This window comes from Gopherus evgoodei, chromosome 1 (assembly GCF_007399415.2).
Source record: "Gopherus evgoodei ecotype Sinaloan lineage chromosome 1, rGopEvg1_v1.p, whole genome shotgun sequence".
NCBI lineage: Eukaryota > Metazoa > Chordata > Testudines > Testudinidae > Gopherus > Gopherus evgoodei.
Window position 1 is genome coordinate 274772048 of NC_044322.1, and position 19990 is coordinate 274792037.

Here is a 19990-nt window from a genome sequence, read left to right on the forward strand (position 1 = left end):
CAAATCATGCCAGACATCACATTGATGAAACAGGTGGAAGTTCTTGTTTGAAGACTTGGGCATGCTGGAAAAACACCTTTGTCTCTGCTGCAGTGAGATGATAAAAGGTAACTGAAGTTCCTGAGCTCCAGCAGAGAGGCCTAGCGATATCCTCAGAGTTAGGAGCCTTTTCTCTTAGAAGCTTGGGAGAATTCAGAATTTCTTCAGGAGTAAGAAAAACAAAAATAAAACCACTTACAATATAAGGATTATCCAGCCACCCTCATCTCAGGATCTAACATCAAAGGTCAGTACATAGGTCATTAGGCCAGTCTGCTTTAACATGGTTCATCTTCATTTGACCATGAAATGCTGATTTGGCAGTCAGTCAATCATACATCCACCCACCTCTGCAGTGAAATAAATTTGCTGTCTCAATTGCCAGCCTCATCACAAGGCAACAAAGCCAAGCAAGAAGTTAGACTGAAAATCAAGTATAAGCTTTAATCAAGGTACAAACATCATAGTGTTCAATGAAATATCTTGTCACAAGGTACAAAAATACTTTATAAGTTAAGTAATTTTTCCTTTACAAATAATGTACAGATATTATGTACTGTAAGCCTTAAAATTCATTTCTATATCATATCCATTGTGCATTTTCTTAGAATTTCATCTCCTTTAGGATTAAGTGGTCTATTCTGAAAAGGATTCTCCCCAATTCCCTTTCCAGACCACCTTGAAACACAGCAGAGTATTTGCTGGGCAAACTGTCAAGCAAACGCACAATACGTTGCTGTTTAAGGTAGTGACTGGAGAAGAGCCTGATCCTGTAAACATACATTAATAACTTTATTGATGTGAGAGGTAAACTGGTGGGCCAACTCACATGAGCAAATTTACTAACGTGTACAAATGTTTGCAGGATCAGACTCTATAGCAAGAAACAGCTCAGCTAATCAGAACCTAATGCTTTGAAAAGCAATCCCCCAAACCTTGTAACTATCCTCCTTGAAAATAAGTAAGCAATTCTGGGGCCCTGCATTTGTGGTTGATTAGCTTTGTGTTCAGAATTAATCTGACTTTGGCCAAGGGATAGCAAATCCTTTTGGACAAAAAGGAAAGAGATAAAAGAGGTTACAAATTGGTCAGAAGGATCCATCTCAAAATGGATGTTGCTCAGGATGTGGTGTGTTCCATCCTGCAGTAGGCCAGGAATATTAAAAACATGTTAACTGTTAATAGTAAGTCAGTTACTAAGATAACACAATCCTTCTTCCATTTGCCATCATCACTCTTGTGCTGAAGCAGATTTGCTGAGTTCTTCTTTGAAGGCCAGGAGAACTATTTTAAAATATAAACCTCTCAAATTGCCACAGTACATCTTATGCAGTACTGTGGGAGCTGGTACAAAGGAGTCTGGAGTGCCTGTGAGGGGCAGTTTGAGTTGCTGAACATTGGAATCAAAATCTGAAAGGTTGAGAACCCTTGAACTAGACACTGGGATTGATGTAGAACAGAAAAAATGCCACTTGGATCTAGGTGGGAAAAGCATGGAATTCAAACCCCTTCTGTCCAAAAGAAATCCTTCATACCAATATCATTGAAATTTTGTGCAGTCCAACTGCAGTACTCTTTTTGCTCCATCTGAGAATTTGGCAGTCTCTTTAATGTTTGAGAGGCCAGCCCTAAACGAAGACTACAAGAAAGATGTGTGTGGGGTGGGAGGGTGAATGAAGAGGAGGGGCTGGACTCCATGCCCTCCGCTATGCACAAAAAGATGGCATCTGACTTGGTTTTCTTGGTGATGCTGTCTTAGACAGGCACTCTGTTCTCTTTGGCCCACTTCTTCATGATGCGGATGATATACTCTACCTGAGGGTTACCAGTGCTCCTTAGGAGATGTAGCACTTCCCGCAGTGTCTCTCTGAAAAGACAGAAAACAAAGGTTTAAAGCAGGGTCACAAGCACTTGGCTAGAAACAGCTGAAATTTCTGTGCATCTTTACATCCTGAAGGATTGCAAAGCACAGACTCTAAGTATGCAATCTACTTCACCTATGACTGAGGAGGAAGGTGACAGCTAATAAACATCACAGTAAACCTACACAATAGTATGAATCAAGAAATAAAGAATATTGTATCTAGTTGGAACTAGAACGGAAATTCTAGATCAGCAAAAAAATATTATTCACACTGTAGCTTGCCAGGATATAAAATTTAACATTCCTACTCTTGCAAAAAATGCCACAAGACATTTAATGGCAAATTGTAAGAGCTTCAGTTTTTCAGGCCATCTGACAGACAACTTCAACAGCACAGCAACACCTATTTCAATACAGGAGCACTGCTCAGCACTAATTAGTCAATGTGTTTTCACAACATGAAGCATTATGTATTTTTTATTACTAAGAAATAAGAGTGCTGCCTTCAGAAGCATGACTCCCTGAAATACCCTGTTTTCCTTGGAGGGTTCCCATTCAACTACTAACCAGATCTAATCGTGTTTAGCTAGATATATCTGATTAATTAATTCATAGTTTTAGGTGGTTTGCATTTAGGGAGAACAAGACCTGACATAACAAGTACATCAGTTTGTTTCTCAGATGCCTGCCATATCCATGCAGAATTCAGATTTTTGTGGAAGGATTAACTCAATTCCAGTTCAGAGACTGAGGTGCACTAGTTTATCTGCACTACTTTGGTAAGGGGCACTGTTCGAAAATGGAGGGCAGACAAGGGAGACAGTAACAGATGCCAGGGCTATGGGCGCTCCTGTTTTCTTGAAAGGTATGCATTTAAGAAAGCAACTGCAACTCCTCCTCTGTGTGGGCCCAAATGGGGAGAAAAGTAAGAATTCTAGAGATTATGTGAATCTTAACCAGAACGTACATGAACTCTGTCAGAGGGAAAATTGGAGGGTGCATTAGTTAATGCCACTGCTTGCAGAGCCTGGTCACTCAGCAGCACAGCAGACTTTTTACTGGAAAACAGGAACAGAAGGTATCCCCTCTATCCTCCTCCATTCCCCTATCCAGTGAAGTAGGCCAAACGCAAAACAATAAATGGGAAGGACCATTTCCTCTTTTCTCTTGGAGGTTTAATCAAACCAACAAGCTTGTATTGAACAAAATTTGTAGAAAGAGAGATTAGGCTTTCACTGAAAACATTCATTTATCATTCAGAAACATGTTCTTCATCCCTCCTGGAGTTGTGAGTAACCATCCACCTATTTTAATTCTGCCATCCTTGAAATTCTAAGACCAAGGAGGAGGGGATATGACTTCCATTCACAGGCCATCAATACCTCTCCCTAATCAGTGAAATGAGGTCCTCCCTTCTTGCCTTCAGGGAATAAGTATGCTGTGTCTGTAGTTTAGCTACTACAAGAACAATGACCAGCAATCTATTTGAGGTCCCTGCAGCGCAGAGCACTAGCTGATGGACTATCCTCCACCACATATCCTGTCCCTGTTGGGCTGGAAGCTAGAAATCAAAAATGGTTATTGAGTGTGCAACTACTGGGGCAGTACAGGTCTCTTTCAAAAGACAAAAAAAATGTAGGGTTAGGGGACATCTGTTCCTGAAGTCATGCATCTCTTCACAAAAGCAGCTGTGACTGTGGTTCTAGCTACAGCTAGCTGGGAACGGAAGACTAATGAGAAAAGTTCATACACAGCAACGGTACGTACTTGGGTTCTCGGCCAGCTAAGATCATTTGGAAGATGCCCACACAGGCACCCCTCTTGCCTTCCCAGTATTCAGGGTTAGGGTCCAATCTCTCCAGAACATCAAAGGCTTTGGCTGAATAGTAAAACTGGCCCATCTGTGTAGGAAGAAGAAAAACTTTACACATTTCAGGTCACAAGACTGCCTATACAGAATGAGATCCAAAGTTACGGGCTGGTTCTGATGCTATTTGTCTGGTGTTAACAAGAGGAACTAGTCATGGGAACAGCATGCATTTTCCTTTTCTTTTCAGGTAGTCCGTAACTAAAACAGGTACATTCCAATTCCACATAGGCTATGTACAGACTAGGAAAATAGTTTTATCTAACATGATCTTAAACAGTACAGACAGGCCAAGTTGTGACCTTTATTAACTGGTCATGATCAACTCTAGACTCCCCACTAGGTAAACCACATTCAGCTATGAGCTAATAGAGCTAGTAAAAAATGTCATCCCTTTATTTTTGTATGTAATGTTGTAGCCGTGTTGATTCCAGGATATTAGAGAGATAAGGGGGATGAAGTAATATCTTTTATTGGACCAGCTTCTGTTGGTGAGAGAGAAACTCTAAGGCTTAAACAGTTTCGTCGACCTGAAGAAGTGTGCAAATTCCAATGAAAGACAGCCCTAGTCTTTATGCATGACTTTCCCTGTATACCCTAGGTGCAAAGTCCTGTTTAAAAGCATGTTAGTTAAAACAAGTTTATCCACATTTAAAACATAATGGATTTTCCTAGTCTAGATATGGCCATAAAGACACAGCTCTGAAGGCTGCTGGGGTATTAGTTCAAAACTAATTTTTTACCCCTCACTATAAAAGTAGAAGAAATATCAAATGTAGTAGTGTTACAATTCAGAGCTTTCCTGAACCTACGGGAAAATCATAAGTACACCCAACCTTAGTTATTGACTTGCAGGATAGGTCTAGGGGCACCTGGATTGGTACAGATGGGGAACTCTCAATTCTTCTTTTAGACCTTTTCTAAGGTGGATTTTAAAAGGTGTAACATGCTAACATGTTTTAAAAGTCTACTGTACGTAAAGCAGTGTATATTTTAATATGTGCTAGTTGGTCAAGTTAAAGCCTAGGGCAGTTTAGCACACATTCAAGTATATGCTGCCTTGTCTACACTACACTTCTAAAACATATTAGTTAGCCTGTGTTAGCGAACACATGCTAACAACCTATCTTTAAATCCTGGTCTGGACAAAGCCTTGATTGTAGTAGGGAGGACCTGTGGGAAATTAACCAGGGAACATAGCCTCAACTCCCTCAGAGGGGATCTAATCACAGAAGCATTTAGCTTCATATTTGTTCTCATAGAAAGGGTGAAAAAAGGTTAAACATATGTGCACACCAGTCCTGGGAAAGAGACAATTTCCAGCAATGCACTGCTACATTATCACAGGACAATTATCAATATGCTTTTGAAATCTTTCATGGCCTGTGTCTCAATCTAAAGGAGTGGGCAAGAATCCTAGTGCTAGAGGCTAAAGATGTTGATCTCATCTATTAGTTTATTGTACCTACTCTTGAGGGTGGAAAAACAAACACCAGAGCATCTGTGCTAAGACTGACAAGGTAGGTAAGGTAAAACCTTTTACTGAACCAACTTCTGTAATTGTAATTGTTTTACGACACCCCGTATGTGGGTTCCCGCCTGTATTGAAGGAGGTTCTCCGCTTGGCCTGAATGGGTATCTGAATGGCCTATTCCACAATGTGATCTATTTTTCTGGTGGAATGTCCTTGTTTAGTGAAGGCAGTTTTGACTGTGATTAAATGCCTGGCTGTTGCTAACAAATTTATTGGTGTGTCTGGGGTAGTTGCAGGAGCTGAGAAGGTAAGTGTAGTGATCTGTGGATTTCTTGCACACAATCATTTGTGGGGTCTCATTGGTGAAGCTGACTGTGGTATCCAGGAAGTTAATGCTGGTGTGGGTGTTTTCTAGAGAGTATGATGGATGGGCAGTTGTGGTTGAAGTTGTGGTGGAAATCTGAGGGAACCGAGGTCATCTGTCCAGAGGAGGAAAACATCACTGATGTACCTCATGTATATCATTGGTTTTGTGGTGCATTTTTCCAGAAATTTTTCTCGAGGTGGCCCACGAAGAGGTTGGCATACTGGGGGGCCATCTTAGTACACATGGCTGTTCCCAATATTTGGAGAAAGTGTTTGTTAAATGTGAAGTTATTGTGTGTGAGGATGAATTTGATGAGTCTGGCGATGTGTTTAGGTGGATTTTTGAGTGCTGTATATTATCTTGTAAGTATTTGAGGCAGGCAGCAATGCTGTCATGGTGAGGAATGCTGGTGTATAGGGAACGTGACATCCATGGTGGCAAGAATGGTGTTCTGGGGGAGGATGCTGATGTTGGAGTTTCTGGAGGAAGTCAGTAACATCTTGGAGGAAGGTGGGCCTTTGTGTGGGGAGGGATAGCTCAGTGGTTTGAGAATTAGCCTGCTAAACCCAGGGTTGTGAGTTCAATCCTTGAGGGGGCCATTTAGAGAACTGGAGTAAAAATCTGTCTGGGGATTGATCCTGCTTTGAGAAGGGGGTTGGACTAGATGACCTCCTGAGGTCCCTTCCAACCTTATGATTCTATGAGTGGTTTAAGGATGGTTTCTATGAGACCTAATATTCCTTCAGTAAAAGTCCTGTGGCCAGATATGATGGATCTGCTTGGGTTCCTTTGTTTGTGTATCTGGGAAGCCTGTAGCAGGTCCCTGTGGTGGGTTTGTGGGGGATTAGGTCGTAAGCTTCACAGTCTGGACTGCTGTCCCAGAAAGAACTCCAACTTATAGCCCCTGGTTGTGTCTATATTAGAGTTTTCTCTTAAAATTTCCCATTGCTCCCACCATTGAAACTCTACTAGAGGTAGAAATTGTGATTAGCCCTAGTGTAGCCCAGTCACCAGTCTAACTAGAAGACATGCTGGTTTAAATGTTGACAGATCTCTACCAGCCTCTATACATTGTGGAGCTTCACTAAAGTTAGCAATGGTGAGCAATTTTAAGAAGAGGAGTCTGCTGTAGACAAGGCATCTGAGTGTAGTGCCACAGATTTAACAAACTAGATACCAGGCCTCAAACAGAAGACTCACCTTGTAGCAGTCATTTGCAATGAGTTGCAAGAGACTGAAGGACTCTCCTGAGGTTTCCATCTTCAGGTAGAGCTCCCAGGCCAGTCGAGGCTTCTTATTCATGATATCTACAATGAGAACAGAAAGTTAGAGAAGGTGAAGAAATGCTATAGTGCACTGCCCAGTAACAACAGGACTAAAATGTTCATAATCTTATCAACCACTTCACCAAAGTCCCTGCTCCCTACTGAAACACATGGGGTTTGAATGAAAGCTAACCATCCCCTCAGCCACATCAATGATAGTGGTAAAGTGTTACAGTTTGCAAACATAAGAAAGAAGAGTTATGAAATCTACACCCGTCAGATTTATATTTCACAGATACAGCACTTACTGTGCTGGAACTCAATGGTCCATCTAGTCTGGCATCCAGCCTGGTGACACATCAAGTCAGTCCATTGCTCTAGCTAGTCTGGTATTCTGCCCCTGACTGCAGACAATACCAAATGCTTAACAGGATGAGGGAAAGGGGGATGGAAATAAAACCCAAGAGAAATCTCATAACACATAGCTAGTTATACAATGCTATACATGAAAGAAACAATTTGTGATCCCCATTTTATGCTTTGAAGCAGAAGTTCATATTGCTCTCATTATCTTAGTTTGCACACAGTAACTACAAAATTAAAGAAGTCCTAGCCACCTAAGTCTGCAGAGTTTTAGACTCAAAAGGTTATCTACAGCTCAGCACATGAACTCTTTAGTTTCAGTTACCAGCAATAGCTCTAAGTTCCATTTCATGGCTTTGCTGCTGGTTTCCACAGCTTCTGTGCAAGGGCACAGAATTCTTTGAAGTGAGTGTATTCCCTTGGAACGGTGGATTTTAGAGATGACATACAGTACAAATAGGGAAAAGTCTAAAGTATGTTTTGTACATGTATTCAATAAGAATCTATAAGATAAGCCCTTATCTACACTACAACACTTAACTGTGTTTGTTACACTTAGTAGCATGGTTAACAGTTAAACCACAGCAGCTAACAGTGTTTCACCCTTGCCAGAGGCCTGGGCTGACACTGATCAGCACTGTTATTTTGCTGTGTTGATAGGATGCTCTAATGGTGCCTGTCTGAGTCCTCCTCCTTCCAAGAGCTCTGTGCAGGACCATCCAGAACCAATTTCCTTGCATGATGAAAGAGTCTTTGTGCACGTCCTCAGGACACTCTATCCCTCTGCTTGGGCAGTGTAGGAGACCTATAGTTACCCAAGATTTTCCCAGAGATATGAGTAGGAAGCATCTATGATGCAGATGCACAAACTTGGTTGGAATATGATTATAATAGGAGGGTGGATAAAGAGAGGAGGAGAGTAAGCTGTTGTCTGGACACGAGTCAACCATGTTTGTTGAACAGAGTCTGAAAAGAGTTTGTATCCAGTTTGCAACACATGCACTAATACTTATAGCATTTAAACAACAATTAAGCAATTGAAATTCACTTAAATCCTTTCACCTCTTCAGTTTTGGGTAGAGGACACGCATGACGTGGAACTAACTACCACTTTTGAAGTCCCATGATGTCAGAGATTATTATGGGGCATAGAGTGGGGAATGTTGAATAAACAGAGAATGTATTTCTTACAGGGTACTGGACTGTGACATTCTCCTACTCTCTAATCTATTCAAACAGTGAGACTTAATATTACCCACTCACGTTCATAGAAAATAAGTCAGACATGAAGGACTGATGTCCTGAATGCCTGGCACCCACCTGATTTTAAATACTGAATCCCCATAGTACTCATTGGTCCAAAGAAAGATAAAAATATCCACAAGATCCTTGCCATTGTGCACCCTATGAGGAAATTCTTTCCAGATTCCATAGATCTTGTGGTCATTTTAATAGTGCATATGTGAGCAAGAACTGCCACGAGCCATTAACCTGAAACATCTCTGGTATAACACAACTAGTCATAAGTGCCAGAATACACTTTCTCATGAATCCCAGTAAGTTTCATCCAGTACTTTTGGAGACAGAAAATTCCACAAACAGACCCTCTGAAGGTAAGGAAGTATTTAACTAAAGTTTGGCTTGTTAATTCCAGGCATATCACAATGTTTTCTTATTGTGAAGGGAAAATATCCCCTTGGATCAGGTGTCTACCTCCTCTCAGAGTTCCACCAGCTATTCATTCTGTGCACTGGTCATTAATATGGGGAAAATTCTTATGCTCTTCAAGGTGAGGGACTGCTTGGCATTATGTGTACAGAAGTCAAGCGGAGTAACAATCATTTTTGACATTTATCAGGAATACCAATATAAATCCCTTCACACTGCACTAGAAACATACTCCAGAGTAGTCTATCTGCACAACCAACCTCTATCTGATTCTAAGTAAAACTATAATCTAGGGATAACTACATTAAAAATTACAAGAACTTCTCATATGTCCGAGCACAAACTGTTCACCAACTGGAGTCAGGAAGAAATCTACCCTTCCTTCACAACCTACATGGTATAGTATTGTACAAGTAGGTGCATTATGGGGAAGTTACATCCTGTTATGAAATATCCTGAAATGGCCACTATTGGAGATAGTACATAAGAACAGGTAATTATTGGATTCTCGTGGTGTGGCAGAAACTGAGACACCAGACTAGATTTTGGTTTCTTCAGCTTCAGTAGTAGCACCCTCAGCAGAGAGGACACAAGTCTTAGCCACACATATGACGACCAGATGTCTGAGCACTGAAAACCTCACAAACCATGATTTCTTATGGGGAAAAATGCCTTTATAATTTAGTAACAACTAGCAATCTATGCATATAGAGAAACAGTGTGCCATGCTGGGAAGCGAAATAGTAATGGCTTTTCACCTCCTCTTTGAGATAAGGTCTAAATAACTGGTACAATAGCTCGAGACCACACATATTACACAGAGCCCTGAATCAGTTGCATTTCCAGCATCTCTAGCCTCCTGCAAATATGTGAGGACAGAAATATCCAAGGGATGATTTGAAGGCCAAAAGTACAACTAGGTTAAAAAAAGAATTAGATAAGTTCATGGAGGATACGTCCATCAGTGGTTATTAGCTAAGATGGCTAAGCTTCTGACTGCCAGATTCTGGGACTGGAGGACAGGGAATGGATCACTTGGTAATTGCCCCATTCTGTTCATTCCCGCTGAAGCATCTAGCATTGGCAGAAGACAGGATATTGGGCTAGATGGACCATTGATCTGACCCAGTATGGTCATTCTTATGTTCCTACAATATCTGCTCATACTCAGAAATGAATACGCTAGAATACTTTACATTTCTATAGCATCTTTCATCCAGAAGGATCTCAAAGTAATATATATACTTTACACATCAAGGGATAAGTTCATCCACCACTGAAAGCAGCTGCCCCTGTAATAAATTGTGGCAGCTATTTAGAAGCACACCTCAACATTTTAAGAGATATGGAAGAATACAGCAACTCTAATGAAACTTCAGTGGAAACTTAGCATGAAGAAAATAATTTCTAATGCCACAATTACCTAATGTACCCAAGAATATTTAACTATTCTTATGAAAGTTCCATGGGATCTTTTTAATGACCACAAGGATCTTACAGCATCCCTAGCACCATAGTAGGGAATTGCTTTAGTACAGAATTAAATGGAAGCGCACCACCTACTGAATCAGCACCATCATTTCATTCTGCATCTTGGGTTCTACCATCACGTAAAACTTTATCCATGGGTGTGACACATGGTCAGAAAGGGTTAAGCATCCTGCAGGATAAATTTCCCAAATTCAACCTTTAGGGACATATTGGTAGATAATGATTGTGTTTTCATGTGTTTACATATATATTGTTAGAGTTTAACAATGTAACCAAATAGTTCCTGTTTTTGCTGTATTCTATTAATTGAGATCAAAAGGAGATCTGAACATTTAAATGAACTGTAAATATAGTGCTATCACTGTATTGATCTCTCTTTGAAATGTATAGCAAATCACCTGTGAATGGTGAAAAAAAGGTAATTGCCTTATGTTAATCCCTGTAGCTAGTTACCAGTGATGCTTAGGAAATAAGTCTACTTCACAGTCTCAATGATTGCTTACTGTTCACCTAAGAACTCTGAGCTGTCAAGAGAAGATGTGAAACTGTATAAAAACCCTTGGGTCTTGATCCTTTTTATCTCAGATTTGCTTGATGCTTTACGCAAGGGAAGTTTCAGTTATAAATTGAGATCTCCAGTCCCACCTGGATCACTCTGAATATGAATGTTGAACCTACGGACTAATTCTGAAAGAACTCTTTGCAACTATAAAAGTTACCATCTCTACTATAAAACTGATCTCAGAACTGTACTCAAGTCTGTATTATACTGACCTTTTAACTAATTCTCTCTTCTTTTTTAATAAATTTTAGTTTAGTTAATCAGAATTGGCTGTAAGTATTTATTTGGGTAAGATCTGAGATATTCCTTAACCTGAGAGGTAATGTGTCTGATCCTTTGGGACTGGTAGAACTTTCTTCTATGGTGAATAAGATTTTCAGTAATTCTCATATCTGATTTGGGTGTCTGGGTGGAAGTCCAAAACTGGGTTGCTTTAAGGGAAGTGTGTTTTGGTTTCTTGGTAACCAGTAAGGTATTACAGAAGTATTGGCTTGGTATAGGAATATCCACCAGCTTTGGGGATTGTCTGCCCCATTCTTTACAGTTTTCCCTAACCGAATAACCTCAGTGTGGCTCCCCTTGGACCCCGGTCACAATGGGTAAATGTCAAAACATAAAATTCACAATAAACAAATATTCTAGATTTATGGATTAATTAAGAAAGAAACTGTGAGGTCCCCAAGGAGAATGAGGAATGGTTGGTCAATGTGTGTGGTGTAGAAGTCTCCAGTTACCTGTCTGGGAAGGGTATAGCATAGATAGTGACTCCACCTCCAACACAGCATAATGAAGCTACTGTTGCTGCTCTGGAAGTCATTGGGGTGGGAGAAGGGCAGTCTAATGAACATTCTTACTGTTGTGCTGAGGCTACAAGGAAGGAGTTGCCTCAGGAAAAGTCTCCAGATTTGAGCTGCTCAAGCCTGTAGCAAAGGCCACCTCTGTGGTACTCTGCTTTGAAAAAGTGGTACTGCTCATGTGCTCTCAAATTGACAAAATGTCACCTAAAGTAAGTGACATTGGCAAGCAATCATCACAGTAACAGCCATGTTCTTTATCTATCTAGTCAGTCTAAGGTCTTCTTCACCAAAGTAGTTGAGCATTGCACAATCACTAATGGATTTTATTTTCACAGCATCTCTTTGAGTTAGGGAACTACTGTTCACATTTAATAGATGGGGAACTGAGGCACAAGTGTAAGTGACTTATCCAAGATTACAGAGGAAGTCTGTAGAATTGAACCCAGGCCCTGACTGCTAGGTTGGTGCCCTATCCACTAGACTACCTTTCCCTTCCACTCACCTCTTCCTATTCCTCTAAGGTTTTATATTATACATCACTTGTATATGAGCACCTTTCCATGAGAAAGATTTTGTAAAAACTGGAACAAACCAATATTAATTTAATAGCAATTAATGTAATCTATTATAATCGGCAATCTCTGCTCAGACAACGTTCTGGACTTGGAAGAATGAGGTCCGACAGGTCAGGAAGGAGGAGCATTGGCAGAGCTGTGTTGGGCCAGAACTGAAATAGGAGTGGTTATGCAGCCAAAGATATACTGCTTGCAGAATACTTACTCGCACTACAGCTGGCTAGAGCCAGTGCTGTTGGCACTTCACTTTCATAAGTACTAAATCCACCCACAACATTAAAAACTAATAGGGAAGATGGATTGGCAACACTAATGCAAAACAGGAGGATCCACACCCTGCAATCTTGCAAGTAAAGTGACTCACAGCAACGAGCCAGCCAGCTAAGGTAAACATAATCATTCTTTATCTTCTCACTCTGGATCAAGAGGAACACCTGCAGGAAAGAAGGCAAAAGAAAATTATGTGCATCTGCTCTCCCAAATACACGGTAGACCATGTTCTTGTTTCAATATGTAGCCAAGGCCCAGGCCGGAGAATACTCAACAACAGCTTGACGGGAAGAGTTAGGGTGTGAAATTGTAATCCCTTGGGGCATCTCTCTGTGTCTGGTAAGTGGGGAATTCACACAGTACAACATTTATCATGGTATTATCTGGAGCTCTAAAATGCCAAACTATGGTGTGGCCTCACTTGAACAGCTGCTAGCGGGTGTTGGTACATAGCAATCCAGCCATAAAGAAAGACAGGGGCTGAGAGAAGAGGCTAGTTTGCATAGGCAGCAACTGAGAACGCATTAATTTAGAATGCAGTGCAAAGAATGAAATCAGTGTCTTTCTAAAATACCAGAAGTCTCACTGTGATGATGATCCCTTCCTACCCCTCTGCCACATATTGTATGTAACAGAGTATTCCTGGACTAGCAATAACAGTCCTTAACCATTAGTTTTATCAAGGCTGTGTCAAAAAATGACTTTTTACAACATATAGTGGAGTTACAGTCATTCCACATCTAAGGAGGGCAGGGAGCGATTTTGTTGAGTTCCTGAGGTCTGGTCTATACAACAATGTTAGGTTGACCTTAGTTGACTTGTTTTGCATCTATCCACACCACACCTGATGCAGGTACCCACCAACATCAATGCAATAACAACCTCCAACAACGCAAAGCTAAAGTTTACGTTCTTCCATCAACATAGTGCTAGTATAGACAGTGCATTACCTGTGTCAACTCTAGCAGTCTTTCAGGAAAAAACTGTCACCATATTGCTCCTGGGACTCAAATTTAAAACTCAAAAGAAAACCATTTCATTTTTTTTGACCTATAAAAATCACACGATTTGCTTAAAATAAAATCACATGGGTTTGGGGGGGTTTTGGGTCTGTCCTCTGATTTTTTTAACCCTTGTGGGAAATCTCTCTTCTTTCTTCCCAGCAGCCAACTGCTTTTGTGCATTTCAGGGATAATTCAACATCAGATGCACCAAGAAAAAAAAAAAAAAGAAAAAGCTATGTGTGGGGAGAAATGAATCTCCTTAAGTACTAATATGCTGCTGAATAGAATGGGCAGCACTTCCTCTTTCTTTCCTCCTCGCAGGGGAAGAAAGTTTGTTTCTCACAAAGCTCCAAGGGAGACCCCTAAAGCTCTCATCTATCTGGTCTCTGTTGTTCAGTGATCCCTACTCCGCCTGAACAAGCCCTAAGTATGCCTGTGATCTCAGGCACAGTACACAGAACGATGATCAAGAGAGCATTCCTTGATCAGTTAGAGATAGCTTGGAGTGCTGCACTCACAGCATAATCCCCAGATACCCAATCCTATGAGTTAGCAGGACTCCGACTCCCCTGAACAAGATTCACTGAAAGCAAGATATACATCTCAATTCCTGCAGGAAGTAGCAGCTGCATTTCCACACAATATGCAGAATCAGAAAGGTGTGGGGGTGAAAGTGTGTGTGTGTGTGGCAGGGGGTGGTGATTATGTAGGAAATAATTCCATTGGCTTTTTTTTTTCTCTTTTTCTTAAGAAAGCATATACATACCTCTTCACCCTCGCTGGTATTGCCAGTGGCAGCTTTGGCTTGGGCGTAGTTAAAGTTAAAAGTGTCATCATTGTAGAAATAACTCTGGAAAATAAGCCAGCCAGACAGAAAACCATGGTGTACAACGTTAAAAATAAAGACCAAAAATCTGAGTCAGCCTATAGCAGACAATTGGGAAAAAAAACCACAAACGATACACTGTAAACATTAGGCACTTACAAACAGTGCCTAAAGAATTATGGAGGGGCTTTCCATCCTGACAATATGATTACAATCAAAACTGAAACATTCCTGGGTATTAATCATGGTTGGTTTGGAGAATGTTCCAAGCCAAAAATTACAGGGTGGCAGCTTTTGTTGGGTTTGGCTTTCATTCTGGGCACGCTAACACCTGCTATGAGGCTGTGGCCACTTCCTCCATGACCCCTCATATATCCCCAACACCTTAAAATCTGGGCTAGTGAACCGGTAGCTCTGACTCTCGAGTGGTTTAAAAGAGTGAGCAGTGGAGCCCTCTTGCTTTGTGAGGCTAGCTAGCTGACATTCACAATCATAATACTGTGCTGAGTATTCTCCCTCAACAATGGTTTTGTCAGGGTTAGAACAAGTCTGTGGGTTAGGGAAACTTGGTAAGCAAGAAGCTAGCTTCTCTGCATCACCACTTCCTTTTGTACAAATACAGCCAGCCTTCTCACTCAAACTTCACTTCTAAGTCCTTCAGCACTGGTTGCCAGAGAATTTCAATGCTACCCTTCCTGTGACTTACATCTCAAAATTCTTTATGTTGTGGGAATCCGCACAAATAAGGCCAAGTCCATTCTACAACTTTCAAGAGAGTCTTATCAGTTATTGACATGGTCAGCTATAAACATGATTACAAAACTCTGACAGCAACTATGGTCAGCTAACAGCATTTCACCGCAGTTAGGGTGTATATCTGCATTACAGAAGTGAACAAAAGTTGGGAGGAACAGACCTTGTGTAAGTACTAATGCTGCTGTGAATTCACAGTAGCCATGCCCATCTGGTTGCAGAACAAGCACATTTTCTATCCTGCACTAGACTTACAATTGTTATCTTGGGTCTTGTAGCACCAGAACTTAAGTCCCTTGATCTTTTCATACCACCGCTTGCTGTTCTGAGTAATATACAACTCCGCTAGCTGTTCAGACACTCAGTTGTATACTAACATGTTCCTTATGACCAGGACTCATCTTGGCCTGGATTATCTCATCTCCCCAGATGGTCATCGGTGCCAGTATGTTGCCCTCAGACTGGCTGGCACACTCATAGCAAGGCGTCCTTTGAGACATGCAGTTTTAATTCAGTTACAGATAAAGGTGATTACTGAGGAAATATAATGCAAATGAGTTCCACAGTGTTCTCAGCTCTACTTGTAAACCTAAGTGGCTTCGATCAAAATTGGCCTCTGTGCTACAAAGCATAAACCATACTAGGCAGGCCACCTAAGACTTGACTGGTGGGAACTAGTGGGAGAACTATTTGAACCATTACGGCTATAGGAATATAGGTGTTGCCAGCCTGGCTTAGACCAGCGGTCCATTTAGCTTGCATCCTGGTTTGGAGAGTGGCCAGTACCAGCTGCTTCAGAGGAAGGTGCAAAAAACCCTGCAGTAGGCAGTATGGGATAGGCTACTCCCAGGGAACAGTTCCTTCCAATCCCCACTCTTTAGAAGTCACCTTATGCTCTCAAGTATAAGGGTATGTATCCCTTCAAAAGATTTTTAAAATACTTATTGTTATAACTCTGGATAGTCTAGTTGGGTATATACAGGACTGGCGCTAGACTTTTTCGCACCCTAGGCACATGGCCATTTTGCCGCCCCGCGCGCCGCTCCTGCAGCTCCGGTGGACCTCCCGCAGCCATTTCTGCGGAAGGTCCGTTGGTCTGCGGCTCCGGTGGAACTGCTGCAGCCGTGCCTGTGGGAGGTCCACCAGAGCCGTGCAGGACCAGCGGACCATCCGCAGGCATGCCTGCGGCAGCTCCACCGGAGCTGTGGACCAACAGACCCTCCACAGGCACGACTGCGGCAGGTCCACCGGAGCCACCTGCCGCCCCCACCCCCCAGCAAAATTCCGCCCCCCGAAAATCCTGGCACCCTAGGCAATTGCCTAGTTCGCCTCAATGGAAGCACCGGCCCTGGGTATATAAAATGTCCAATCTTTTTTAATCCTCCTAAGATGTTGGCCTCAATATCATCTGGTGGCAATAAATTCCACAGGTTAACTGTGTGTCTTAGCTGAAAAATATATTTCCTTCAAAATGATCCATTTTGAATTTGCCACAATTCCACTGACTCTCCTTGTTCTTGTCTTCTGAGAGAGTGAATAGAAGTTCACAATCTACCTTCTTTGTATCATTATTTTATATACTTTTCTCCTGTCTCCTTTTATTCTTTTTTTCCCCTAAAGCCTACAGTTTCAAACTTTTTCAATCTCTCTTCATATGAGAATATTTTCATGTCCCTAATCATTCTCATTACCTTTCTCTGAACCCTCTCTAATTCTGATGTTCCCCTGGAGTGACCAGAACTGAACAGTATTCCAATGAGGGCATACCACCAATGTATATATTAGTACCATCTCTTCTGTATTAATCTGTTTCCTATTCCTTATGCATCCTAATTTTATTTGCTCTTGATGAGCACATTGGCAATGCACTAGAGGAGACTGACAGAGGTGGATCACATGATGGTTAATTTTGCTTGAAGCATGTCCAATCAAAACAGTGATCACTTGCATGCCATTGGAAACATGTACATGTGCAGACATGTGATGTGTTCCATGCATTCTTGGGGGACAATGAGAAGGTGGGAGGGGCAAGTGGTTATTAGCATACCCCATTTTTCTGGAGTAGACCAAGTCTCAAAGTTCTAGGCCGGCAAATGGTTGGCTTCCTTTATCCAGTTCAGCACTCCTTTTTACAGAGTGAAGTGGACGCTCTAGTTATATTCACATAACCAGTTTAACCTGCCCTCCTTCCTCCAGGCTCTCTTATATGATGTCCCAGAGTGCATTGTTCCACATGCTGCTGAAACTGCTTTGTTTGCATGCCCTCAGCCCAGTCTATTAGCTGTGGAGGCACTACAAGGCAGTTGCCCAGAATGCACCGATAAACATAGTTAGATAGCACAGTAAGTGCAGATGTACAAACAAGGCTCTTTGAGCAAAAAATGTGCCCTGTTACATGTATCCAGTTAAACTGCTTTGGCCTCTACAAAATCATGGATAAAAGTTGTAGGGCTGAAAGGACCTAAAAGATCATTGGCCGCTTTGTTTGGGAGCTTCAAAAGTACTACTTCCTTACCCACCCTTGTTAATGTTTAGCCATGCCTAGGGACATATCTTTCATCTCTAGGTGTGTGGACATATTAGATTCTTTTGTGAGCTCTTTATGCTTGAAAGCACTGGCAATGCATGGTATACAAGGGGTTAACCTAATGACCCTTGATTTGGAATGTATGGAGGGGCCTGGTGCCAACTGGCACCAGGCCTTAGTCAGCAGGGAATGTTCAAGCACTGATAGGCTGAGTTATCCTAGACTTCTGGAACTGGCTTTGTACAGCACCCTATTTCTCTGGCACTCCTTAGCCGCCCTTTAATCCAACAATCATTGTTTGCCAGCATCATGATCTGGTGTCTTTATTTTAGTTATCTCATCTGCATGTTTCATTTCTAAACTGCTTTTCCTCTCATCTACTTCCCATTTCCAAAGTTACTTCGAACTCTGCTATATTATACTGAGATAATATAAATAATATCAAATAAACTACAGGAACTGTTTGTACATATTCCAAGTGAATGATCAAAGGAACAGGGGAGGGTGTGTGTGCATGCCTGTGTACACTAGTATCCTCTAGTGGGTGGCCCAGGAAAGAGCTGCTCATGTGCAAATCAGAATCTCTTCAGCAACTGAGCTCAGGAAGCTGCTCTTTCAGGCATGCAAATAACAGACAAGTGTAAGTATGTGTGCGCGCGCAATACTGCACTGTGCTGGATGGGATAGATTATTCACCCTTGACCCCTGATTTGCTCTTAGAAGGTTTACATTTTAAAATCAAATTATAGCCTATACGTTAGGGAAAGTTAAAATGTGTAAAGATGTTGATGATAAAAAATAATTAAAGTTGTAATGCAAGTAGGGAAAACAAATGTAAAAATACATGTTACAGGCTTTGCAAAAGTAAGCAACCTAGATAGTTAGCCTAAAGTGCTTGACCTAAGGTTATAAGGTTTAGTAATATGCATCTTGTGATAAACAAATAAACCGCAAAAGAGGAGTGTAAGCTTGAAATAACAGATTTTTAAGGGATTTTTGGTATATGTAATCATCAAGTTAACGACATTAATGTGCTGGAAATATTGGGAAGTGTGTTGACACAAACAGCTTATGTCAGCAATCAGAACCCCAATTATGGTTTCCCCGAAAGCCACACCTGGACAGGAGCTGATAGGCAATCTAAATATGGTTACCGGATGCATGGGGGATGTAAGGAAAAAGGGTATAAAAAGGTTGTCAGACCAACCCCAGTGGGCACAGCAGCATGACAGGATGTGGAAGTTTAGATTGTCACACATCACTTCTGATATTCTCCACTTACTTTTCCTTTCATCCTCTGATACTTCTGATTGTCTCCATATGGGTGTGAGAATGCATAATGCAGGGAATTGTTCTGCTATACTTATTTTGCTTTTCAATTATTGCTATTATACTTGTATGTATTTAAGTACTAAATAAAGTCCTTGTGTCTGTGTGTGTGATTCACCAATCTCATCTCCTTTAAAAAATGTGTATAGCTGTTTGAGCAAAATAACCTGTTATTAGTGACTTGTGCAATCTGCACGCTAAATTAATCAAAGGCTACAAGGTCAGGCTTTTCATTAGTTCCCTCTGCTGGTTGAGTTAGGAAGGCAGGCAGCTCCTGTCACTCAGCGAATAGAGAACGCTGGTTTGCAGTTGAAGATAAACCTCTTGATGTTATGTATATCAATATAATATACAAGAATGTGCCATTGTTTTCATTTCTCCAACAAAAAAAAGATAGAAAAAATAGAAAAAACAATCAGACACCCAATGGAAATTTCCCACCCCAGATAAGTAAGATTTCTTCTCTTAATGGGAATTATGCATACACAGGCCTGAGAGAAAAAGCTCTTAGCAGAAAAAGCTGGTAAACACAGCAGTAGTTAAGGTGCTCTACTGACCTTGACTGAGTTGAGGTAAATAAGGACATCATCAAATTGTCTGAGCAGAAAGAAGCAGGAGGCCATGCACTGTCTCCCTGGGATTGTATCTAAGGCATGAGAGGAAAAGGCAGATATTTAAAATTGGGTGGTGGTGGAAAATTTACTTGGATATCTGCCTCCCAAATTGCCAACAAAATCCTAGAAAATAGTATAACCTGCCTCTTTGAGACAAGGGACTACACTACAGATGGAGAATAGCTATTAGTTCATCTGGTCATCCTTCCCTATTCTGCGCTGAGATAATGCAAGATTATTTCCCAAAATAACTTTTCTAAATCTAAAAAGTTCACATATATTAATTCCTTTATATTGGACTCCATATCAGGCCTTGCCATGTCCCACTGGAAAAC

At 41.3% G+C, this 19990-nt stretch overlaps 1 protein-coding gene across 4 annotated transcripts in view; it reads right to left on the minus strand.

Annotated features, from left to right (window-relative positions):
- Positions 1–394: 394 nt before the first annotated feature.
- TTC26 (tetratricopeptide repeat domain 26) overlaps positions 395–19990 on the minus strand; it is a 70565-nt gene continuing 50969 nt past the window's right edge. Inside the window, exons 13-18 of one of the 4 annotated variants that reach the window (XM_030547997.1) lie at positions 19599–19687; positions 14373–14456; positions 12697–12766; positions 6812–6918; positions 3671–3804; positions 395–1906 (exon numbers count right to left, since the gene is read on the minus strand). In XM_030547997.1, the coding sequence (XP_030403857.1) occupies positions 1795–1906; positions 3671–3804; positions 6812–6918; positions 12697–12766; positions 14373–14456; positions 19599–19687 (596 nt within the window). In that variant the 3' untranslated portion in view covers positions 395–1794. The other 3 variants (XR_003998410.1, XR_003998411.1, XM_030548008.1) reach the window with 3 other exon arrangements.